Consider the following 25,461-nt stretch of genomic DNA (forward strand, 5'->3'; position numbering starts at 1 on the left):
CACCTGCTTGGGCCTCAGGGGTCCAAACGCCCACCTTCCCTGGACCGGGATGGGGCCTGGAGACCGTGGCAGGTCCACCTGGTGCCCGTCCGCCGGAATGTCGCCTGCCGAGGTCGCCGCCGGCCACACCCACGCGGTCCCCAGGGCGCTGGCGAGGAGAGCTCTGTCGGCCAGGATGCTCCGCTGTGGCTGAGGTGGGGGCCAGCCAGGCCAGAAGAGGAGGCGCGGCGCGGACAGAGGGCTGCTGCGGGCTCTGCCGGGTCCCCGCCGCGAACCCACTCCGCCCAACCCGCCGCGCCCCGCGCCCCGCGCCCCGCGCGGAGGCCTCAGAGCAGGAGAGCAGGCACGGCCGGGGCCGGGTGCTACTGCGCCTGCGGAAGGGGGCGGGGCGGGGCGACACACTGCGCCTGCGGAAAGGGGCGGGGCGGCACAGGCCGGCGGTTGCTACCTACTGCGCTTGCGGAAGGGGGCGGGGCCGGCGCGAGCTGGGAGCCGAGCTCGGGGCTGGGCCGAGGGCGGGGCGGCGGGCGGTGCCTACTGCGCCTGTGCGAGGCCGCGGCGGTGAGCGCGCTCCCGCTTCTTGGCCGCCGCCTCAGCTGCCGCTGTCGCCGCCACCGCTCACCCGGGGCTGCGCACGCGCCGCCGCCGCCCCCGGCCCGCGCCCGCGCCCGCCCCCGTCCCCGTCCCCGTCCGGGTCCCCGGCCCGCGCCCTCCCGTCGCCGCCTCGCTGGGCCGCGGGCTCGGCGCCTCCTGCGTCCGGGCTCGGCGCCCGCAGCATGCAGCCATCGCGGGGGCGGCGACGGCGGCGGCTGTGAGGTGAGGCGGGGGCAGCGCTCGGGCGCCCCTCCCGGCGGGCCGGCTGCGGGGCCGGGTGGGGGCTCGGGGCGCACCGGGCCCGGCGCGGCGAGGGGCGGCGGCGCCGCCTTTGTTGCGGCCGGGCCGCCGCCTCAGCCCTTTGTCTGCAGATGGTGGACGCGGGCGGCCGCGCCGCTGCCGAGGGCTGGAGGAAGATGGAGGCCCCGCCGGACGGCGCCGCCGACCTCGTGCCCCTGGACCGCTACGACGCGGCGCGCGCCAAGATCGCCGCCAACCTGCAGTGGATCTGCGCCAAGGCCTACGGCCGAGGTGGGCCGGGCGGGGGACGCGGGGCGGGGGCCGGGGCCGGGGCCGGGGGTCGCGGTGGGGGACGCGGTCGGGGCCGGGGTCGGCGCGCCGCGCCTTTGTGCGGCGTCCGCGCAGGGTCGGGGCCGGGCCGCCTCCGAGGTCCCGGCGGCGCCCGGGCAACGGGGAGCGTGGGGACGCGGTCACCTGGCGAGCGGGCGTCCCCGCGGCGGAGGGCGGCGTGGGTCGGGGCTTCCGCTCCTGTTCGGGAGCGCCCCGAGCCTCCTGTTGGCGGCGGAGCGGAGCTGCCCGGTCCTGGGCGCGGGGAGGGACCGCGGGGACCCCGGGCGCGGGGAGGGACCGCGGGGGTCCTGGGCGCGGGGAGGGACCGCGGGGACCCCGGGCCCGCGTTGAGGCGCCGCCTCCCAGCGCGCCGGGCACCGTCCAGTGCTGGACCTGTGATTCCAAGCCTTTGGTTGTTACGAGTTTTGATACTTAAAGTCATCAGCTGTTGAATTCCCCAGCTCGAAACTGGGCATTCCGCGGATTGTGCTTAATCATAATGATCCCCTTTGGTTAATTCCTGTTTGGAAGAACTAGGTAACCTTGTTACCGAGTCCAATTTGTTAGGCCCTAATGTGCTTAGTGGATTAAGACGCTCCTGTTTGGCGCCCTGGGAACAGGACAGACCTAGTGATTCTCTTAAGTGGCTGACTTCTCTGTTAATTTCAGGTGCAAAATTAAGGTAACCCTTGTGTAATCCTCCTTTCATTTGAAGCATTCTAAAAAAAAATGCCTTTATTCTGGTGAAAAATAACTCTTTTTAGAGTAAGGCTAAAGGAGACAGAACCCTTCCAGAGAAGAGTTCAGGTGACCAGTTTGGAAAACGCTAAGCAGGCGTTGCCCTTTTTGACAGTGGCCTGTGCCTCAGCTAGACTCGAGTTAGTCATAAGGACAAACACGTTTTGTCAGTTTTAGGGATTAAATACATAGCCTTATTGCGACCTGGTGTTTGTACTGTGTAGGTAGTCCCTGGGAAAGAGTTTTTCTTTTAGCAGTTTTCAGTTTTACAGTGCTTGTTTGCTGGCTCAATGGAACCTAACTTTTTGTGTTGTAATGATGGAGAAACACTGCCACATCCATGACTTCACATGATTTTTTGAGAACGGAATTGGTAAGATGTATATATAAAATTTGAGTCACGTGTCAAGAATCGCCCGAGAGCGGACGCCTGGGTATCTCGTGGTCGTTGCTGCCTGCCTGGGCTCACCTGCCTCACACCTGGTGTTGGTCACTGTTTTGCTTTTCTTTGTATTTTGCTGTTTGTGCTCACACCACTAACTCTACTTTGTTTACACCTTTAACAGTGATGTCTCTTTCTGAGACTGGTTTTTGTAAATCCGTTATTCCACGTTAGGTTCTTAAGTTCTTCCCGACTTCATCTTCACTTCTCTGCATTCTTTTCCACTGCCGTCGAGCGTCTCACCGAGGCCTGTCCACCGCAGCTGCTCATGGGTGCTGGCTGGGCTCCCGTAGTTGCTGGGGAGCCCGGTGCATTCTTGGCCATGGCTCCTGGGGTCCATGCACAAGGTTTTACTCCTGCGTGTGTTTTTAAGATTTTCTATGTGGAGCGGACTGAGGGCCCAGGTAGCGGTTGTTAGACTGCCATAAAAAGAACTTTCATGGTTTGCTTTCCAATTTCTTTAACAAGGTACCTGCATTTTTATTTCCTTGCATTTAGCTTTGGCATTTGGCATGGGATTTGTCAGCTCTCCAGAAATAAATATGCGTCTCTCTGTGGTAGTATTGGCTTCGTCTAGTTTCTGTTCCAGTACCAGATCGCTTTTTAATACTTGTTGACTCATCAGATGATGATTTCAGAATCTGTTACTAAAATGGGCTTTCAGGTTTTGGAATTATTAAAAAGGTGGGCCATTCAAAGAAAAGAAACAGGTGCAGGAGCTGGAGAAGACTGGATACCATCTTAGGGTCTGAGACCGGAGTGCTCCTTACTGGTGGGCGACAGTGCCTTCGTACATCAGACCTCAATTTGAGGCGGTCTGGTTTCTACTTATTTTTGCCGAGACAGAGGGCATTTACATTCTATACCTTGCTTCACAAGGGAGCATATGTCATTACAAAAAAAAAAAAAAAAAAACAGTTTTAAGCGTGTGTGGTGGCTTATACTTGTTCTATTTTGTTTTTTGAGATGGAGCCTTGCTCTTGCCCAGGCTGGAGTGCAGTGGCACGATCTCGGCTCACTGCAGCCTCTGCCTCCTGGGATCCAGTGATTCTCTTGTCTCTGCCTCCTGAATAGCTGGGATTACAGGTGCATGCCACCATGCCAGGCTAATTTTTGTGTTTTTAGTAGAGACAGGGTTTCACCATGTTGGCCAGGCTGCTCTTGAACTCCTTAACTCAGGCAATCCATCCGCTGAGGCCTCCCAAAGTGTTGGGATTATAGGCGTGAGCCACCACGCCCAGCTGGTGGTTTGTACTTGTAATTCCAGTGACTCGGAGGCAAAGGTGGGAAGGTCACTTGAGTCCAGGACGTTGAGACGGGGTCTGCCTATGTTTCCCAGGCTGATCTCCAACTCCTGGGCTCCAGTGATCCTCCTGCTTCAGCTTCCTGTATAATTTTTCTTTTTTCTTTTCTTTTCTTTTTTTTTGAGATGGAGACTCGATATGTTGCCCAGGCTGGAGTGCAGTGGCTCCATCTCAGCTCACCACAACCTTCCTTTCCTAGGTTCAAGCGATTCTCCTGCCTCAGCCTGCCAAGTAGCTGGGATTACAGGCATGCTCCACCATGCCCTGCTCATTTTTGTATTTTTAGTAGAGATGGGGTTTCACCATGTTGGTTAGGCTGGTCTCGAACAATTGACCTTGTGATCCACCCTCCTCAGTGTCCCAGAGTGCTGGGATTATAGGTGTGAGCTACTGTGCCGAGCCGTAATTTTCTTTTTTTGTGGGGGACAGAGTCTTGCTCTGTTGGCCAGGCTGGAGTGCAGTGGTGTGACCTCAGCTCACTGCAACCTCTGCTTCCCAGGCTCAAGTGATCTTCATGCCTCAGCATCCTGAGTAGTTGGGACTACAGGCATACCACCATTCCTGGCTAATTTTTGTATTTTTTGTATAGAAGGGGTTTTTCTTTTAAAAATTTGTATTTTTGTAAAAATGGGGACTTACTATTTGCCCAGGCTAGTTTCAAACTCCTGGGCTCAGGTGGTCTGCTTTCCTTGGCCTCCCAAAGTGCTTGGATGACAGGTGTGAGGCACCATGCCTGGCCTTCCTGTGTAAAACTGTGTAAAAATGGAGAATCTTTACTTAAATTTACAGATTTGAGAGATCCCAATTCAGATGACCAAAAGACTTGTTTCACCTCTGCTAAAGTGATTTATGTTGTTATAAGGAGGCACAGCCTGGGTGTGAGATTCACTGCTACCCAGTGTGGTTGTGTCTTGTAAGAGACTGAGTGGGGAAGGGTTTTGGTGGGATAGAGTGGGTGCCCCCGCAGCAGTTCTAACCCAGGAGCATTTGTTTCTTTTGAATGTCTCCATGTACTTCTGCAGCTTAGTTTTCAGTTAATCAGACATGGTTCTTTCTATATGGATGCTTAATCGGAAATACTTTTGGGGGTATGATGGTGAAAGTGGCTTAAATATTTAACTTGTTATAGCTCATTAGATGCTAAATGCAGCCCATCTTCCATTTATATAAGGATTGAAAGCATGCTGAAACTCCAGGCCTGCCTGCTGTCTTGCTTTGCATTTGCCTTTGGAGATTCTTGGTGTCTCTGGGGCCACTAGTCTGCCATTGTAGTAAGTGGGTAGCCTCAGGAGAGCTTGCCCTTGGCGAGGCCTTGTGGCATATGGCTGTGCAGAAACAGTTCCTCCAGTTTCATTCTTCTCTGGGGCCACAGCCAAGAATTGCGGGCTGTCTTGGGCTTTTATTTTTAGATCCCCCTGCCTTTCTTTTGGTAACTCTCTTGTTTCATTGACAGTGTTTTCATTATTTTTTTAGGAATAATATACTGGACATGTTGAAAATTGTTCGCTTAAAAATATCTATAAGAAGGCACAGAACCTGCTTAGTCACCATGTTTTGTGGTGATGTTTGAGTGAAATTTGTAATAAATTGGTAAGAGAAGTTTAGATGGGTGGCTTAAGTTCCGTTTATTTTTCAGCGTTGCATGCTGGTCTGTAAAAGTGCAGTCTTGGCTTTGATCTTGTCCACTGTGCATTTTATATGTGCCTTTAGGAAACTCAGAGGTATCTAGGCCTTGGTTTCAGGGGACAGTGTGGAGAGCAAGCTTTTATTATCTCTCGTGGACATTGTTAAAAAACAACCCAGGGAAAGTACTAGCATGCACTCAGCTATTTGCAAGGATGTTGCCATGTAGCTCATTGGAAGCCGAGTTTTCTCTTTGTGCAGAGCTGAGCTGCCCTGAACCCTAGGGCACTGGATGGGAGCTCAGGGTTCAGAAGTTCATCCTGTGGCTTTACTGACAGCACATGACCTGCCCAGAGGCACACTTTTGGGAGGAATGGTCAGGTCCCTCCTCCTTGTTCCCTCACTCTTGCTAGAGTAATTTAAACTATTGATTTGGAAACCGTGTTATGGAATAAGAAGTCAGTGTGAGGATGCTGTGGCCTGTGAAGCCTGGGTTTTAGTCCCTATCTCAGGGACCAGCTGTTTCATTATATAGACAACAGGAAGAGTTGCAGTTTGCTTACTTGATAGTATGAGCAAAACCCCTTTATAATCAACTCTAGTGGGTCGCCATATTGTTTCGTTGTAGTGACTTTTGGTTAAAATGAAATCTGTGCTCAGAGCCCCTTTCCAGCTCCAGACTGGCTGTGAAACCATGGTGTCTTCCTCCCTGAGGAGGGCAGCAGTGGCTGGAGTCTTGGTGTAAAGAGCCTACTCTTGATGGCAGCACACTTGTAAGCACATTGCCACGTTTCTGAAAGTGATGACTTGTTGAGATTATTTGTTTATGAGTTTAGATTGTATATTCATATCGTCTTTGGTTGTTCTTGACAAGGGATTTGGGTATTTTTGAGATGGGGGTTACAGAGCGTCTTCAGATGCTTCTGAGCACCTGCTAGGTGGTACTAAATATTGTGGGAGTTGCTGGTTGGTCCAGCTAACATGACCTTTCCTCTGCAGAGGTGTCCTGAGAACTACCTGCTGCCTAGTTATGTGTGTGTCTCTGTGAGGCCAGGGATTGTGGTTGTCCCACTTACTGCTGTGTCCACAGTACAGGGTGCTCAAATACTCGTTGAATGGTTAGCCCCCAAGAGCAGAGGGAGGGTGGCTGGCTGCAGCCCTGTGCAGAGGAGAGGTGACTTTGGGTATACTGAGTAGATTAACCTTGTTGAGGCAGAGGATTTGTGGACTGAAATAGTAAGTGATTAGTTTGGAAAATAGTCTGGGGCCAGGTCGTTTACAGTGCTCAGGTTGGCTGGGGATTTCTTTGATGATGTGTTCCTAGGAGGGTTTTTAGGTAGGGGGAGAGTGAGCCTGGGAAGATGTTTTTAGCAGGTCAGAGTGGGTAGAGGCCATAGACAGGTGTACTGTCTGAGAGCTGATGTCATTAAGCTTGAAATGCCAAAGACTTGCCTGTTTGTCTTTTCATGTTTTTGAGACATGGTCTTGCTCTGTTGCCCAGGCTGGAGTGCAGTGGCATGATCACGGCTTACTGCAGCCTTGGCCTCAAGTGATCCTTCCATCTCAGCCTCCAAAGTAGCTAGGACCACAGCTAGGACCATAGGCCTGTACCTCCAGGCCCGGTTAATTAATTAATTACTAGTTTTTGTAGGGGTGGAGTTTCCCTGTGTTGCCCAGGCTGGTCTCAAACTCCTGGGCTCAAGCAGTGCTCCCACCTTGGCCTCCCAGAGTGAGTGAGTGAGTCAATTTACTGTGCCCTGATGGACTTGCCTGTCTGTCTGGAGAGGGAATAGGAAGGATAGATGGAGCCAACAGATGTAAAAGCTGAATCCATGGAGCTGGACTGGCTGACAGTGGGTGTGGGAAGTGGCCAAGGGTGAGTTATGATTAGCTGGACTGTCATAGGGAGCCCAGTTATGGGAACAGTGGTGTCCTTGACACTACTGAAATATTTACAATCATTACTTCGTAACATTTTTCTACTTTCATAACTTTGTTATCACTGTAGAAAAGATCTTTAATGCTGAGCATGATGGCTCACACCTGTAATCCCCACACTTTGGGAGGCTGAGGTGGGTGGATCACCTGAGGTCAGGAGATTGAGACCTGCTTGGCCAACATATAGCGAAACCCGTCTCTACTAAAAATACAAAAATTAGCTGGGCACGGTGGCGTGTGCTTGTAATTCCAGCTACTCAGGAGGCTGAGGTAGGAGAATCGCTTAAACCTGGGAGTGAGATTACACCACTGCAATTCAGCCTGGGTGACAGAGTGCGACCCTCACTCTTGGGGGCCGAGTGTCGTGGCTCACACCTGAAATCTCAGCAGTTTGGGAGGCTGAGGTGGGAGGATTGTTTGAGCCCAGGAGATTGAGACCAGCCTGGGCAACAGAGTGAGACTCTGTCTCTACGAAGAATGTAAAAATTAACTGGGCATATGCCTGTGGTCCCAGTTACTTGGGAGGCTGAGGTGGGAGGATCACTTGAGTCCAGGAGATTGAGGCCACAGTGAGCCATAATTGTGACACTGCACTTCAGCCTAGGTGACAGAGCAAGATCCTGTCTCAAAAAAATTAAACTCACATGAGTTCAGTTGGGCATTACATTGTGAACTCTGTGGCCCTTAGTATCCCCTTTAGGCCTCCTGTAGCGATGGAAGTGTCTGAATATACAGAGACCCATAATGACAGGCTGAGGAGCCTGGCACTGTAAAGGGCTGATGCCACTGGCAGAACAGGGGAGGGGTACAGTAAGGGAGACTCCCCTGAGAGAATCTGGGTTGTTGCATTAGAGTGAAAACTGTGCCTGAGAACCAGATGGAGGTAAGGGAATGAATTAAGAGAAGCAAGGACAACAGTGGGAAGTGGAGGGGAATGTGTGATGTGCACACGATGTGGGAAAGGCTGGTGGCCTCATGGTGGTAGTGGCCGCAGAGTTGGAAGGTGAAATTAGACTGGAAAAAGTGCCGAGGCCAGAGCTTAGAATGCTTTAGGTGACTGATTGATTGGGGATTTGCTCTGTGGGCATTGGGGAACCACTGAAGGTTTCTGAGGAGGGGAGAGAGGTATGAAATCTGAGCTCAGAGAAGTCCTGCTAGGGTACAATGGTTAATGCCGTTGTAAGGTATGAAGCAAAGACTTTTGTTTTAGACTTTTTTTTTTTTTTTTTTTCAAATAGAGACAAGTTCTGCCAAGGCTGGTCTCGAACTCCTGGGCTCAAGATATCCTCCTGCCTTGGCCTCCCAAAGTGCTACATTACAGATGTGAGCCACCTTTGAGAGAACCATTTTTATCAAGGTGTGATTTGTATGTGGTAAAGCACACAGGTTTTAAGAGTTTTGTTTGAAGAATCTAAACCATTGTGACCACAACCACAATTAAGACAAAGAGCACTAATTTACACTCCCACCAACAGTGTAAAAGTGTTCCTCTTTCTCCACATCCTCTCCAGCATCGGTTGTCTCCAGATTTTTTAATGATCGCCATTCTAACTGGCGTGAGATGGTATCTCAATGTAGTTTTGATTTGCATTTTTCTAATGGCCAGTGATGATGAGCATTTTTCGTGTTTGTTGGCCTCATATATGTCTTCTTTTGTAAAACGTCTGTTCATATCCTTTGCCCACTTTTGAATGGGCTTGTTTTTTTTCTTGTATATCTGCTTTAGTTCTTTGTAGATTCTGGATATTAGCCCTTTGTCATATGGGTAGATTGCAAAAATTTTTTCCCATTCTGTTGGTTGCCAATTCACTCTAGACTGGACAGTGAAAATGTGGCTCATATACACCGTGAAATACTATGCAGCCATAAAAAACGATGAGTTCGTGTCCTTTGTAGGGACATGGATGAACCTGGAAACCATCATTCTCAGCAAACTGACACAAGAACAGAAAATCAAACACAGCATGTTCTCACTCACAGGTGGGTGTTGAACAATGAGAACATATGGACATAGGGAGGGGAGCATCACACACTGGGGTCTGTCGGGGGGAAATCAGGGAGGGGCAGTGGGGGGTGGGGAGCTGGGGAGAGAGAGCATGGGGAGAAATGCCAGATACAGGTGATGGGGAGGAAGGCAGCAAATCACACTGCCATGTGTGTACGTATGCAGCAGACTTGCATGTTCTTCACATGTACTCCAAAACTTAAAATGCAATTAAAAAAAAAAAAAGATAAAGAACATTCTCATTACCTCCCGAGTTTCCCTCGTGCCCCTCCCCAGTGGGACCCACCCAGGGCTTCACTGCCCTGCTCTGTTACTGCAGATGAGTTTCCTGTGTGCATCTAATCTGACTTCTTTGACTTAGCATAGTATTTTTGAAATTTATTCATATTCTGTAGATCTTTTGCTTAGTAATAATATTCCATGGTATGGCTAGCTCACGTTTTATATCTCCGTTCATCTGTTGGTGATTATTTGGGGGCATTTCCAGCTTTTGGCTATTACGAATAAAGCTTCTGTGAACATTATGTGGACAGATGTTTTCGTTTATCTTAAACAGCTGTGCTTGGGATTACTGGGTAATAATAAGATACATATGTGTAACTGTCTAAGAAAGTGCCCAGTTGTTTTCCAAAGGGACTTATTTATTTTGGCTAGCAGCGTACGTGAGTTCCAGTTGCCTTGTGTCCTTGCCAACACTGGACGATGTCAGTCTTCTTGATTTTAGCTATTTAAGTGGGTGGGTTATATCTCACCATGGTTTTAGTATTCATTTCTCTGATAACTAATGATAAGCATTTTTATATGCTTATTGACCATTTGAGTATCTTTTTCTATGAGGTATCTTAAAATCCTAGGCTAATTTAAAAAATTAATTTTGAGATAATTGGTATATATATCTTTTTTCTTTAAACAATTTTTATTTTTGTAGAAATGGGATCCGCTAGCCTGTGGCCCAGGCTAGTTTTGAACTACTGGACTGAAGTGATTCTTCCACCTCAGCCTCCCAAAGTGCTGGGATTACAGGCGGGAGCCACCATGCCTGGCCAGTTGGAGACAATTGTATATTAGCTTGCATTTTAAAGAAATACTAGACAGAGATCCTTGGTACCCTTTACTCAGTTTCCCTGATGGCAACTTCTTCTAAAACTATAGTATAATATTGCACTAGGATATTGACATTTATCTAATCCAGGTTCAGATCATTCCATCCCACAAGGACCTCTTCTGTTGCCCTTTTCTAGCCATACCTGCCACGCTCCCTTCTGCTTCCTTCGGGTTTATTTTGCTCTTCTTTTTCTAGTTTCTTGAGCTAGGAGCTGTTATTATTGGTTTAAGACCTTTCCTCTTTTCTAATATAAGCCTCTAGTGCTATAAATTTCCCTCTTAGTAGTGCCATAGCTGCATCTCACATATATGTGGTGTTTTCATTTTCATTCAGTTCTAGGTATTTTTTTAAACAATTTCCTTTGATAACTACTTTGACTCGATGTCTTAGTCCATTTGGGCTGCTATAACAAAATTTAGTAGTCTCCTCTTACCAGTAACCTTTTGTCAACTGTGGCCTGAATATGTTACATGGAAAATTCTGGAAATAATTCATGAGTTTTAAATCTCATGCTGTTCTGAATAGCATGATGAAGTCTCACGCCATCTTGCCTGGTACCATGACTCATCCCTTCGTCCTGCGTGTCCACACTGTATATGCTGCCCTCATAAATCATTGGTATCTTCTGTTCCAGACATCCCACCATGGACAATGTCGTGGCTTGATGATACAGGAGCTCCCCAAGCAGATAGTCCTCTGTCTGACCTGTTGTCAGAAGGTTGGGAGTAGCCTAAAGCTAGGTCACTACACTACTTCATCTCATTTTGTAGGCATTTTCTCATCTCACATTCTCATAAGAAGTGTGTTTTGAGGGCCAGGCTTGGTGGCTCACACTTGTAATCCGGTTACTTTGGGAGGCTGAAGTGGGAGGATTGCTTGAGTTTAGGAATTTGAGACCATCTGGGCAACACAGCAAGACCTAGTCTCTACGTTAAGAATTGGCTGGGTGTGGTGGCTGTGTACCTGTAGTCTCAGCTACTCAGGAGGCTGAGGTAGGAGGATTGTTTGAGAATTTGAGGTTACAGTGAGCCATAATTGTACCACTCTACTCCAGCTTGGGCAACAGAGTGAGACCTTGCCTCAAAAAAAATTCTGTGTTTTGGAAAGTATAGTACTCAGCCCTGTATAAACATATTTTATTTCAGGAATCCACTGAGGGTCTTGCAGCTTATCCCTTGGGGATAAGAAGGGACTGCTGTACCTTTGAGTAATTTATAAATGGCAAATTTATTGTTCACAGTTCTGGAGGCTAAGAATTCTACGATTAAGGTGCTGACAGATTCAGTGTCTGGTGAGGGCCTGTTCCTCATAGATTGCACATTCTGGGTGTCCTCATATAGCAGAAGGGGGCGGGCTCCCCCAGGCCTCCGTAGTCTTGTTCATGAGGGTGGAGCTCTCATGACCTAATCACCCCCGAAAGGCCCCACCTCTTAACACTACCACAATGGGGATTAGGTTTCAGCATGAATTTTGGAGGGATACAAAGCATTCAGACCACAGCACTCCTCAGTGATTTCAGACTGTAATTTTCAAGTGTTCACAGAGATTTTCCTATTTTGTCTTCTTATTTCCCATATGATTTCATTAAGGTAAGATAACATAGTTTGATTTCTATTCTTTTTTTTTCTTTTTGTCGTCTAAGATGCATGGCACATGTATTACATGATTTCTTTTGTACTTGTTAAAGTTTGTTTTATGGCCTAGGATATGGTCTATTTTATTGAATGTTTCATGGACGTTTGGAAAAAAAATGAGTATTCTGCTGTTATTTGGTGGAGTGTTCTATCAGTTGCATTCTGCTGGTTGGTTGTGTTCTGATTTATGTCTTTGTTGGTTTTATGTCTGGTGGTTCGTCTGGGGGTGTTGAAGTCCCTGACTGTACTTGTAGATTTGTCTGTGCCTCTTTTTAGCTGTGTCAACATTTTTCATGTACTTTGAGGCTCTTATAGTTAGGTGCATAAACTTTTAGAATTTTAACGTCTTTCTGGTAGATTGATCCTTCTATCATTATATAATGTCCCTTTTTGCCTCTCATAATTTTTTTTTACTTTATTAATGTAGTTGTGCTTTATTTTTTAAAAAGTATTGCTGGGTGGGCGTGGGGGGTGGGAGTAAAAAGAGTATGTTCTTGGGGTATCGTTTTCCTTCCTTTTAGTTTTTAACCTTCTTAAGCTGTTGAATTTGAAGTGTGTTTCTGGTAAAGAGCCTGTAATGATGTCATGTTTTTTAATCTACTCTGTACCAGTCTGTTTTGATTGGTGTAGAGTATTTACATTTATTAATAACATTATATTGTTAACAATTACTATTGCTATATTCGGAGTTGAGTCTGACATTTTATTGTTTTCTGTTTTCTCTGTTTCTTGTTCCTGTTTCTCTCTCCTTGACTTCTTAACTGGCTGACTATTTTTAAGGATTTTATCTAGATTTATTTATATTGTTTCTGGGCATATGTCTTTATATAATTTCTTAGTGATTGCTCTGGGTATCACAGTATACTTATGTGACTTAGAATAGTTTGCTGATATCATTGTTTTACTGTTTTAAGTGAGATGTAGAAATCTTTTTTCCATTTAGCTGCCCTTACTCTCCCCACTTTTAAATATCACTGTCTTGATTATCTGACGGTGTTAAAATTTTTGTCATCATATATCATTTAAAAAACTCATAAGGAAGGTAGTCATTACTTACATTTCTCCATTATTTTTTCTTCCTGACCCTCCAAGATTCCTTCTTTTGTTATTTTCTTGCTGTTTGGACAGCTTCCTTTAGCCATTCTTTAAGGTTTGACAAATTTTATTTTCTTTCACCAGAGAATGTCTTGATTTTCCTCTTCATTTTTTAAGGATAATCTTGCTGGATATGGAATTTGTGGTTGAGTGACAGTTCTTTTCCTTCAGCACTTGAATAATGCGTGCCACTTTCCTCTGGCCTCCATAGCTTCAGATGAGAAGTCATTGTCATTGGAGTTGGTGTTCCCCTGTGTGTATCATGCCATTCTCCTCTGGCTGCTTCAAGATATTTTGTCTTTAGTTTTAGAAGTTTAGTCATGATGTGTCCTGGTGTAGATTTCTTTAGGTTTGTCTTATTTGGAGTTCACTCAGTTTCTTAAAACATTTCATTCATTTGTATCATTCAGCATGTTTGGGAATATTTTATCTCTTTCAGTTACTCTTTCTGCTCTTCCATCTGGGCTCCAGTGATAGAACCCTTGGATCTTTAGTTCCTCTTCTCCCTTAGGTCTCAGAGGCTCTGTTCTTTTCTCCTTTGTATTTTCTGCCTGTTGTTCAGATTGGGTAAATTCTGTTGCTCTGACATGAAGTTCAATGATTCTGTCTTCTGTGATCTCAACTCTATTGCTGAGCCCATCCAGTGAGTTTTAAAATGTCTGTTACTATATTTTTTAGTTCTTTATTTGGCTGTGTTTACTGAAATTTTCTAGTTTTGTTTCAGGAGAATTTGTGATTACTTGGGAGTGATTTCATGCTAGCTGCTTTAAAATTCTTCTCAGATAGTTCCAGCATTTGATTTATCTTGGTGCTTGTGCCGGTTCATCGTCTTCTGATTAAAGAAGTCATTTCCGATGGCTTCCTGATCATTTTGGCTGTTTTGTTAGGAAACTCTGGATATTGTTTTATTTTAGCAGTAGTCACCCTGTTGAGGTGTAACATGCAGGCCTGTCCTACTTCTGTGACTGTGGTTCTGGTGATAGTCTGACCTTCCTAGCCTCTGTGGTGATATTTCAGTCACTTGACTTACCTCCTCCCCTGGAGCTCCCATGGGTCCCTGCTGATGTTGCTCGAGGGCAGAAGGAGCTTCCCAGGCTGGGCAGCATGCTGCCTCTGGATGGACAGAGGAGTGTCTGTGCACAGGACCAAGAGCTTCCCAGGCTGGTTGGTTGTTTTGTTAGACTACCCCTGCCTCCGAGGGGTGGAACGTTTCACCTTCACCGCTGGCTGCATGGAGTGTGGCTTCCTGTGCTGGTGTCCACCACTCCCCTGAACTGCATGGCTTCCCTCAGTGGACAGAGGGGTCTTATGACAGTGGGGAAAGAGAGTTTGCTGGTGATGGTGGTCCCGCTGCAGGATTTCCCGCGTACAGGGTGTGTCTGACTTTTGGGAGTGGTGTCTCAGGCCCACCCGTTGGGGAAGGAGTGCTTCTGGGCTGGGTGATCTCTTGCTGATGTCCCCACCTTGTTAGTAGGGCTTGGGCTCGCCTTGCAAGGTAGGTGGGACTCCTGCTCCATCCAGGGCAGAATGAGTGTACCTAGGTTGTGTCTGTTGCTAGGCAGGGAGTCAGGAAACATTGGGCCTGAGTCACCTCCTGTTGGGTGGGGGGTCATAAGAGTACCCTGTTGCTGTGTTGGTTTGCCAGTCCTGGGGCCCCAAGCCCCAGTTTACCTTCCTCTTCCGCCTTTCAGAGTCCTCCTCTCTCTCTTGGGTTCTTTCCTGGGTTTATGGTTATGTTTAGAGGAGAGGAGCAGGGAGAGACAAGTCTGTGACATTTTCTCCTGGCCAGAAATTCCTTCTGGCTCCTTGAAAAATCTTCCTTTTGTCTTTGGATTTCATCAGTATTACTGTGAATTCTTTGGTCTGTGGATGTCTTTTTTTTTTTTTTTTTTTTGAATCTTGCTGGCATTTTCTGGTGTTTCTTGAGACTATGGTTTCATGAATTTTACAAGTATTGCAAGATTCTCATACATTACGTGTTTAACTACTGTTTTTGCCCATTTTTTTCTCTCCTTGGGCCTCCAGTTACATTTCAGTGGCACAGTGTCTGTTATTTATCTTCTCTAGTATAATTTCCATTCTTCTGTCTCATTGTTCTTCATTCAAGATGTTTTAATTCTCTTATCTCTATCTAATCTGCTGTTCATTGGTCCATTATATAGTTAAATTGAATATGTTTTTGTGTTCTGTAATCTTTGTTTCTTCTATTTTCCTTTTCTTTTCTCTCCCCTTCCCCCCTCCTCCTCCTCTCCTCTCCCCCTTCCCTCCTCTTCCCCCGCCCTCGTCTCCCCCCTTCCTCTCCTTCCCCCCTCCTTTCCCCTCCCCTCCCTTTTTTACCTCCCTCCCTTTCTTCCCTCCACTCCTTTTCTCTCTTCCCCTCCCTTTCTCCCCTTCCTCTCCCTTTCTCCCTTCCCCTCCCCCTTTTCTTCTTTCAACCACATCTTATTCTGTCTCCCTGGTTGAAGTGCAGTGGCACAATCATGGCTCACTGTAGAAATCCTGGGCTCAAGTGATCCTCTAGCCTTGGCCTCCTGAGGTGCAGGGACAATAGGCAGGTTCTACTTTGCCCACCTAATTTTTAAAACTTTTTTGTGGAGATAGGGTCTCACTGTGTTGCCTAGGCTGGTCTCAAACTCCTGAACTCAAACGATCCTCCTACATTGGCCTCTCAAAGTTTTGAGATTATAGATGTGAGCCACTGTGCCTAGCCTAGAATTTCTGATTTGTTCTTTTGAAAAATTTACTTATAGAGATCTGGTCTTGCTACGTTGCCCAGGCTGGTTTCCTGGGCTCAAATGGTCTGCCTACCTTAGCTTTCCAAAGTGCTGGGATTCAGGTGTGAGCCCCCACACGCAGCCTATTTTGTTCTTTTTTTAATATGTCAAATTCTTTTTTCTTTTGATTTTTTGTAATTTCCACTTTTCTGCCAAAAATTTCAATTGTTTGAAGCATGGTAACTTAAAGTCTATGGCCGGTACCTTAAGTTTTAGGGTCCTGTGGGCCTGTGTCGTCACATTTGGTTTTTAGCAATTTCTTATGAAGTGTCTGCACATGGTTTTCTTTGAGTTTATTCTGTTTGGGGTTTTCTAGGCTTCCCGAGCCTGTAAATTGGTGTCTTTCACCAGATTTGGGTCATATTTATTCACATACTTTTTGGCACCAATCTTTTCTCTACTGATACAAGTGTTGGAACTTTTGCTGGTGTCTCATACTCCTTGAAGACTTGTCATTGTATCACATCAGTTTCTTCTCTCTGTTCTTCAGATTGGATTGTTTCTGTTGATCTGCTTTCAGATTCACTGTCTTCCTCTGTCATCGCCATTCTTCTGTTGAGCCCATCCAGTGAATGTTTTTTTTGTAGTCAGCTATTTAATTAGGTTCTTAAGACATTTAGAACACCAAATTGTGAGGATAAATTCCATTTGTCAGGGCAAACACAGATTGCAGGTAGCCCTGGAGCTGAGGAGTAGCTTTGATTTTTGGTAAGATTTGAGTCCACAGCTTTCTGATCAATCTTGTGCTGCTTTGTTATCTCATATTTCTCTTTTCCTGTGTTGAAGATCTCACCTTCCTGGTGTCTGGGCTTCCGCAGCTGCGGCTGCTCGAAGTAAGCATTAGTAAGATGTTTTGGGATTTTTGCATTACTGATAATCAGTTTTGCTTGAGGTGTCAGTGACTGATTTCTGGTGTGTTCTTTGTAGAGGAATTTGATCGAGGACCAGAGGCGGAGTCACAAGTAACAACTTATTAGCCAGCTGCTTCAGGAAAACCACTCTCTTGCCCCTATGGCGTCCACTGAGGATGATCAGAGTGTCCCGGGGGTAATGCTGGCTCGCAGTTTTCTCACGTGCTGACTGAAGGGTTTTTTGCCGTGGCTCAACAGCGTTCGAGGCACATCTTCAGTAGGATAGCTGGACATTTTGCAAAGTTTAACCACCCAGGGACTGCCGTTTCCGTCACCACCAACTGGTTTTGTCACAGTTGCAAGAATCTTCTCCTTTTTCTTTTCAACCTTGGATTTAGTGGCTGAGTACTTTCTCTTCTACATGGCCTTTCTGGAATATGTGGAATCGAGAATACTTGCTAATTCCTCTCACAAGGACAGCATTGCAGCTGCAATGGGCCTTCCCCTTCCTGGGCTCTTTAGCCTTGATGTTACCCTTTTTCACCTTGCCACCAGCATCAGCCTTCTTGGCTTTGGGTTTCTTCTCTTTAGTATCCGGCTTCTCACCTTCTTCACCCGCCATCTTGCAGGATGGGAAAGAGCCATCCAGTGAATTTTATGTTGTTGTTGTACTTTTTAGTTCTGAAATTTTCGTTCTAGTTTTTAATTTCTCTGCTAAGAACTTCTGTCGTCTCATGTATTTTAAGAGTGTGTAGCTTTACCTCATGGAACTTATAATAGCTGCTTTAAAGTCTTTGATAACTAACATCTGGGTCATTTTGGGGTTGGCCTCTGTTGGTTGTCTTTTCCCTTGAAAATTGGTCACATTTTCCTGGCTCTTTGTTGAATAATCATGGATTGGGCTCTGGACGTTTTGAACATCATGCTGTGAGACTGGTTTCTGGGTCCTGTTAAAGTTCTTTGGATAATGTTGATTTTGTTTTGCAGCTGGGTTGCAGTAAACCCCGTTGGGTTCAGCTCAGGAGTCTGTTTTGCCGTCACAGGTGGTGGCTGCAGTGTTGGCTTGGCTCTCACAGCCTTTGCCTGTGGGCCCGGGCCTGCCCGAGGCACCTGCAGCTCAGGAGCAGGCTCGGCTTGTGCAGGCCCACGCGCGTCTCTGGAGATCCCTCTCCAAGTCTCCTTTTGTGGATTCCCTCCGCACTTTCTGGCTCCCAGAAACCCTTTTTCCTCAGCCTCTGCCCAGAAAGATGGGGCTTCCCTGTTTCCGCTGCTATTCCGTCACTACACAGCTCTGTGACTGTGACCGGCTGGTCAGGCCAGGAGAGAGAAGTGGGAGCCCTCATGATTTCCCCTCCAGCTTCTAGGAGCCCCTTCTCCTGGTCCTCTGGCCAGAGAAAGACGGCGCTTCTCTCAGAGCCTGGCTGTCTGTGCCTGCTGCCCGGTTCTGTGACTGGGGCTGCCCTCGGGTCCAGCCAGGACAGCAAAGAGAAGACAAGCCTGAAAAGTCCCCTGTTTAGGATTCCTCCTTCAGAATGTACCCTCCTCCCCAGTGCCTGCTGCGGCTGACTTTCCAGAGTCCTTAGGTAGGTTTTTGTTTTTGTTTTTTTTAATTGTTACAGGAAAGGGGTCACAATCCAGACCCCAAGAGAAGGTTCTTGGATCTCACGAAGGAAAGAAATCAGGGCAAGGCCATAAAGTGAAAGCAAGTTTTTATTTATTTATTTATTTTATTGCATTTTAGGTTTTGGGGTTGGCTGTAGTCAGAGGGAGAGAGGCTGTCCTGGACTGACTTCATCTTGGTAGGCCTCGGAAGTCTGGGAGCCTGCTTCTGTTTGTTGTTTCTGCTGGCTTTTGCTCATGATGTCTTGTCATTTTGCTTATCTGACCACTGTATGTGAAAGATTTTGGAAATAATCTGAGGCCTAAGATGTCATATCTTCCCACGGGAAGTTTCTGTTGGCTTTCAGCAGTCACTTGGAGACAGGAACAGATCTGGTCGCCCTACCCTAGGTCCTGGTGGAGGTGGTTGACACATACAGCCCACACCTGCGGGAGGCCTCACATACCACAACTCACACATACAGAGGTGCCACACACACTCCACACCTGCGGGAGACTCCACACACGCAACTCCCACACACACAGGCTCCACACACAGCTCACACCCGCAGAGGCTCCACACACACAACTCACACACACAGGCCATGTTTTAGTCTCCCTGAGGCTGGGCTGCTTCAAGTTTGCTCCTGTGCCTGGGGGCAGCCCTTCAGGTTTCCTACCCAGAGTGTATGGTAGGCGCCATTGGGCAGGCCCTGGAGTCCGGATTTTGTCATTAGAAAAGGTGTGGTGCCAGAAACTCAGCCTGCCATTGTTACCACCTCTCCTGGCACGGACAGCTAGTCCCAGATGCCCTTGGGGAAAGCGCTGTCCCGGGCGGGCTCCCTGGATTGTCTTCTCCCTGAGCTTGCCTGGCAATTCCTCATCACCCGGTTGGCTGGCCAGAGCCTCCCACAGGTGTGGATTGTGTGTATGGAGCCTCTGTGGGTGTGAGATGTTTGTATGGAGCCTCTGTGTGTGTGAGTTGTGTGTGTGGAGCCTCTGTGGGTGTGAGATGTGTGTGGAGCCTGTGTGTGTGAGTTGTGTGCGTGTAGTCTCCTGCAGGTGTGGATTGTGTGTGTGTAGCCTCTGTGGGTGTGCACTGTGTGTGTGGAGCCTCCTGCAGGTCTGGAGTGTGTGTGTACTGTGTGTTTGGTGCCTCTCTGTGTGTGCGCTGTGTGTGTGGAGCCTCCTGCAGGTCTGGAGTGTGTGTGTACTGTGTGTTTGGTGCCTCTCTGTGTGTGCGCTGTGTGTGTGGTGTCTCTGTGTGTGTGAGTTGTGTGTGTGGAGCCTCCCGCAGGTATGGATTGTGTGTGGAGGCTCTGGGTGTGAGCTGTGTGTGTGGAGGGAGGGTCCTACAGGTGTAAGTTGTATGTGCAGAGCCTCCGTGGTTGGGGGTTGTATGTGCGGAGCCTGTGTGGGTGTGAGCTGTGTGTACTGCCCTGCTGTGTCTGCCATGGGGCTGCTGGCCTAGGTGGGATCCACCGTGCCTGGAAGGAGGCTCCCTCCCACCCCGCCCCAAGGGCCTCCCTGCTCCTTTGCTCACATTGGCTCTGTGCTCCCTTTCCAGGCTCAGGCTGTGTGGTTTGTGTTTCGGTTGCAGTGGCTGTGCACTTTGGTGGCCTTGAGATTTCTTCGTGAAGGGGGAGTGAGCTGAGGGTGGGAGCTTATGGGGAGAGGACCTGGTGCCAGTGTCCCTCCTGCTGGGTTTCTGAGGTGTGAATGAGAACGGCTGGGCATTAGGTGCAGAGCCTCTGGCCTTATAGTTTGTGCTCTGCGCTTCCCGTCCCTTGCCCTCCCGTGGCCTCTCAGAAGAGCTCGAGAAGGAGGAGGAGGGGCTACGACGATTGCCCCTTAGTGTCTGCCTGCCGGCCCAGTGGGGCCACTGTCACTGCGCTCATGAGATGGTCCAGGGCGGCTGCGGGCAGGTGGGCTCCGTGGCCCCTACAGCCTTTCCTCACCGGCATGTGGCCTCTGCCCTGGGCTTGGCCTTTCTCCACCCTGGGGCTTGTCTTTCCTGGGAGTTCTCTGAGTTTCTGGGAGTGTTTTCATTTCCTTCGGGCTTCTGTTCGTGCTTCCTGGAGCATTGTTCCATGGTTGATTTGAACTCTTGTCTGCGGTGCCAGCCTTGGGAGCGTCAGGTCGGCATCTGTTGGTCGCCCTTTCTCCTGGGAGTTGCAGGTTTTCCTGGGGGGGGGGGGGGGGGTTCTTTCTTTTTTGTTAAGGAGCTTTGGGTTGTGTGTTGGGCGTTTGGAATATCGTATTTGGAGGCCATGGGTCCTGTTGGAAGCCTGGAGTATGTTGATTTTGGTTCGTTCTACCAGGTAGTCCACCCAGTGACCTTGAGACCACAGGCCCAGGCCCGCCTTCTGGGGCTTGAGTTGCGAGTGCGTTTCGTTTTGGGTCTTTGTCCTGCTGTCCTGGCAGGGCTGTGGGCTGTGGTTCTCACACTGCTTGCTGTGCTGTTGTAGTTGCAGCCAGGATGTGACACAGGTTTACAGGGTCTCTCTGTCCAGCCCCAGTTTTGGAACCCCTCCCCCCCTTGAGCGTTCTCAGGGGTCTCCCTTCCTTGCCTTCTGGCTGGAAGCGGAGTCTGCCCCTGAGACTGCTGTGGCACGGCCGGGCTGGCGCTCTGCTGTTGAGGTGCAGTTTGTTACTGGTGGTCCCTGGGTGGGGGTCAGGTGGATTTGGCCCTGTGGGAGCCACCACATCAGCTTTTCTTACCCTGTGTCTGGCCTCTCTGGGATGGAGCTGGGGCATGGGATGTAGTGGTTTAGAATTAGGAGACTGCTGGCTGCTTTTACCTTGAGTTGGAATTATTTCTGTTAACTCCTTATGTCTGAACAGGAAGAGTATCCGCGTCTTCCAGGTGGAGACTTTCACAGCTGCGTTTGGGGCCTCTGCAGAGGTGACTCTCACTCAGTGTCAAATGCTGATAGCCAGGCCACCCACAGGGACATTCTGGGTTAGTTGGTCTTGGCTCCCAGGTGGCTCAGATGAGCAGCAGGGCAGAGATTCACTGTCCTTCGCCTCTCAGGGCTGTGCCTGGCACTGCAGTGGCTTGGTCTCTTTTTCTGGGACTGAGTTGGAGGCTGTGCAAGTACCTGGCTTTAGGTTGGGCAGTGACTACAGTTGCGGCACCTGCCAGAGGGGTCTCTGCCTTGTGCCACCATGAAAGAGCCAGTGGTTGGTGTGGTGCCTCCCTCCACACCCCAGCCCTGCACAGGTGCTGCGGGAGGGCTGCAGTTGACACATGGCTGCTTCCACGCTGGCCCTTTCATCCTCGTAATAATAGCAACAGAAGGAATAACCGCTGAGACTCCTGTGTGCATCCATGGAGCTTAGGCTCAGCAGGCACAGGGCAGGGGATGGACCCTTCCATTGTTTGTAACGGACAGGTAGCGGCCGAGGTTCAGAGACGCCCGGTAAGAGGCCGAGCTGGGACTCTGGGCCAGGTGGCTGTGCTGGGCCCTGCCCTTGGGAGACCCCAGCGCTCTGACTGGTGCTCACCGTCAGCTGCCACCCCTCTGAGTTCCTCCTGCACTTAGTGTTGACCTCACTTCTACTGCAGACTGCTCAGAGTCTTCTGACCCCTTCTCACGGCCTTTCTGTGTGGCCTCTGCCGAGGCCTGCAGCCACTGCACATGTGCTGCTCATGGCTACTGATGTAGCAGCCTGAGGAGTGACAGTGCCGCCACACTGATGGTGCCATTGCTGACTCTGTCTCCAGTCTCGTGGGCCCCTGCCCCGCTGTGTCCTTGTTTGACCTTCACTCTGTCCCCTGTTGCCACACTTCTCCTCACTTCCTCCAGGCTGGGCCTTCCTACTGACAGACGCCCCTGCCTCCTGCTTTACACAGACAAACCGCAGATGCCGATGGGCCGCCCACCCCTTCCCTGCGTCTGTATCCTGACCCAGTGAAAGATTGTCCCAGCTGGGCCCTGTGTCCCTCCCCTCCACCTCCCGAGGGTCCTCCTTCCTCAGGAGCAGCCCTCGTCTTCAGCCTCTCGCATCGATTGGGTTTTCTCTCATCAACATTTCTCTAGTCCTCAAAACACACATCTTTTTTGACCACACTTCTCCCTCAGAGCAGCAGCACAGTTCCCATTGTTCTCACTTCCTTACTTCTGTGCCTGCGGCTGTCTCTTAGCCAGTCCCCATAACGCTCTTCCCAAGCCTGCCAGCTGAGTCTGGCAGGCTCTGTGGTCTTCTGTGGTCTTCGTGCATGCATCCTTCTCAGCCTTCCTTGGTGCTCGCTCCCTCTTTGAAACCTTCTCCTCTGGCCTTGTTAGCACCATGTTTGTGCCCCGCCCTGCTCTCCGCTCACTTGTCTGTTTCCTTGGCTTCTCTCCTGATATCTGTCCTGTGGGCTTGCTGTCCTCAGGTTGCCTTGAACAGCTTCTGCTCCCACCACACCCGGCTTTCACTGGATGACTGGTTCCCTGGGCATTGATGGTTGTGTATATGTAATGGGCTCCAAACCACGTCTCTAGTTGGTCCCTTTACTCTTGCGCCTCCAGTCTCTCTACCTCCCCATTGGCAAGCTCCCCTTGGGTCCCACAGGCTCATCTCTCCTGTCCCCCGACTGCCCTCCTTCTCCATGCTCCTGGTTTCCTGTATTAGGAAAAGGGACTACCCTGCACCAGACTGGCAGGAATTATAAGTTTGGTGTCTTTGCCATATTGCATCAGGCACAGGCCTGCTGCTCACGCGTCCCGGGTGGTGGCGCCCCTTCCCAGGCTGGCTGGCTGCCTGCCTGCCTGTGTCAGCTTCCATTGTCTCCCCTGGCGGTGACCACAGCAGCCTCCTGGGTTCAGGCTCATCCTCCACTCTTGCTTACAGGGAGCTCTAGTAGAGAGGGTCTCTTTGTCCCCGGGCTTCTCCGACTGCCTTACTTGACGTAGTCTCATTCCATTCCTTGTGTGCCCGCCTAAGCCTGTCTCACTCCCCTGTGTCCAATTCCTGCTAGTGCAGGCGTGCCTCAGGTGCATAAGAACCTGCTGAGTGAATGAATGACACATCCTGTTTGCCTCTCCTATGCAATTCTGAACTGCTGTCGTTTGCTAACATTCTCTTAACAGGGTCATTTTCATCTTTTCCTCTCTCTGCCCTGCACCGCGGGCCCCACTGGCTGCTTTCTTCCCTTCAGAAACTTTTCCATCGGCGTGTCCCACTGCCTCACCCTCAGTGCAGGCTGGTGTCTCCTGCACCCCAGTCCCCAGCGCTCACCCTGTGTGATACCCTCCACATTGTGTAGAAATTACCTGTTGACTTTTCAGTTGTCTTAGAAGGCTTAACCTGAGAACAGTGACTTTCTCTCTTCTTGTTTGACTCCCTGACATTTTTGCACATTTTCGGACTAACGTGGGTACTTAATAATTGTTGAATGAATGTGTATCAATAATTCTAACAATCTTACTAGTTTGTAGAAAAAATGAAAAAAAAACTAGAAATACATTGAAAGCATTACAAAGTTTTTTTTTTTAAATAGCTATTGATTTTGATAGAACAGTAAAGGTTTTAGGACTATGCACATATAGGTCTTGCAGTAGTTGACTTCATTGACTCTGGCTACTCATGGACTGAGTTCAGTGTTCAGTGTCTGAGGGCAGCACTGCCATGGGACGGCCATGGAGGAGCGTGGCCACTGTCACACAGTGGGGGCCCTGGCCAGGGTCTTCCTTAGGTCATATGGGAAGAAGTCACACGGTGATGAGGACTTCACCACTGTCTGAAGCTTGTATCTTTAGCAAGTGCATCATTTTCCCTTATCTCTCATTTTCCTGCATCTGAAACTTATGTGAATTAGTTGTGTTATTCATATTCACATATGATTCAAAAAGGTGATTACATGAATCACTTTATATTAATTTTAAAAGTGGGCTTCCCTATGGGAAACGTTTCTGCTTGGTAGATTGCAAAAGAGAAACTTAAATCAGAGCCATGGTTGCTTTTTCCAGGCTGGCCAGGTTTCTGCATCTGTGGTGTGGGCTCCGCCATTCTTCCTGGGGCTTACCCTGCTTCCATCTAAGGCCACCCCTCGCCTTACATGCATGTCGCATCACTCCCTCTACACAGAGCCATCACCCTGGGGGGTCCCCAGGGGCCTTTCTCCTCAGCTGTGACAGTTTCTGCCCCTAGGGGGACTGCATCGCAGTTGTCCCAATGGGAGGAGAGGGTGGCTTGGGCCAGGTCGATTAGGGTCAAGGTACCCCCAGACACCTACATGGAGATGTCAGGTAGGCAGTTCAGGGAAGTGACCAGGGCCAGAAATGTACATCTGGAGATTACTGTGTGTCTGTGACATTTCCAGCCATGAGAGTGAATTAGGTCACCTGGAAGGAGTGAGATAGGAAATGTCCCTTCCAGTATTTGGAGAAGTGAGGGGCAGCTGGCATAGGAGATGGAGCAGGCAGTGAGATGGGAGGACAGAGGCTAGGAGCCCTGACTTAGTGGGCTGCTGCTGTGGTCAGTTGAGTAAGAGGAAGGCTGAGAGTGACTGTCGCATCTTTCCCCCAGTGCCGGTGCGAACCTAGTTAGGTTATGGGATCCCTTGCTCAGTGCCCTCCCCTGACTTCCCTCCCGTGTCCATGGATGCACAGCCTGTGGGCCCCCTGTCTGTCTCTGGCCACCTTGTTCTTGTTTCCTGGGATGTCTCAGTCTGGTGTGTGTGGGGTGACTCTGTGCACACCTCGGCTTTCCTCGAGCAGTTCATGAGGAAAGCAGAAGTCTTCCCACTGTGCTTGGTGTTGGGGCCCGTTCCTTGGGTTACTGCTATGCTCTGTTGTATTTCAAAACTTCAGGTGATTTCAGAATAGGGGGCTACCCGATGTGGTCAGCAAGTATAGGATTTGAGTCTGTTAGTGTCTGCTAAGCCAGCCTTCCAAAGCTGGAGCCCTGGCCGCCCCTGGGTTGCCGTGGTGACCTAATCATTGTGTACAGTGGGGCTTTTTTTAAAACAAAAGTGCTGTGTGAATGATGGCTGCTGCCGTTTAGAAATAAACCAGTTGTGAGGTGCTCACATTATGGGAAAATGACCAGACTCCACAGGGCCATAATGAAGTGACTCAGGGCTCAGGAAAATAGTGAAGGAAGCCAGAAGAGATGCCAACAGAGAGAGAGAAGGCTGCTGTGAGGAACGGTGGCCATAGCTGGTTCTTCCCCTGGGGTAGAGCTTAGGAGAGCTTGGCTC

The 25,461-nt window shown here is 49.2% G+C and overlaps 1 protein-coding gene across 5 annotated transcripts in view; it reads left to right on the plus strand.

The window, feature by feature from the left end:
* Nucleotides 1-950: 950 nt before the first annotated feature.
* The window catches only part of CAMSAP1 (calmodulin regulated spectrin associated protein 1), an 88,458-nt gene continuing 63,947 nt past the window's right edge, over nt 951-25,461 (plus strand). For 3 of the 5 annotated variants that reach the window (XM_032261918.1, XM_032261917.1, XM_032261920.1), the window contains exon 1: nt 951-1,125. In XM_032261918.1, coding sequence (XP_032117809.1) covers nt 966-1,125 — 160 coding nt within the window. In that variant the 5' untranslated portion in view covers nt 951-965. Of the gene's footprint in view, nt 1,126-1,547; nt 2,276-25,461 lie in introns of those variants that run through there. The other 2 variants (XM_032261919.1, XM_032261921.1) reach the window with 2 other exon arrangements.

This window comes from Sapajus apella, unplaced genomic scaffold (genome assembly GCF_009761245.1).
Source record: "Sapajus apella isolate SASKATOON/1434 unplaced genomic scaffold, GSC_monkey_1.0 scaffold126, whole genome shotgun sequence".
Taxonomy (NCBI): domain Eukaryota; kingdom Metazoa; phylum Chordata; class Mammalia; order Primates; family Cebidae; genus Sapajus; species Sapajus apella.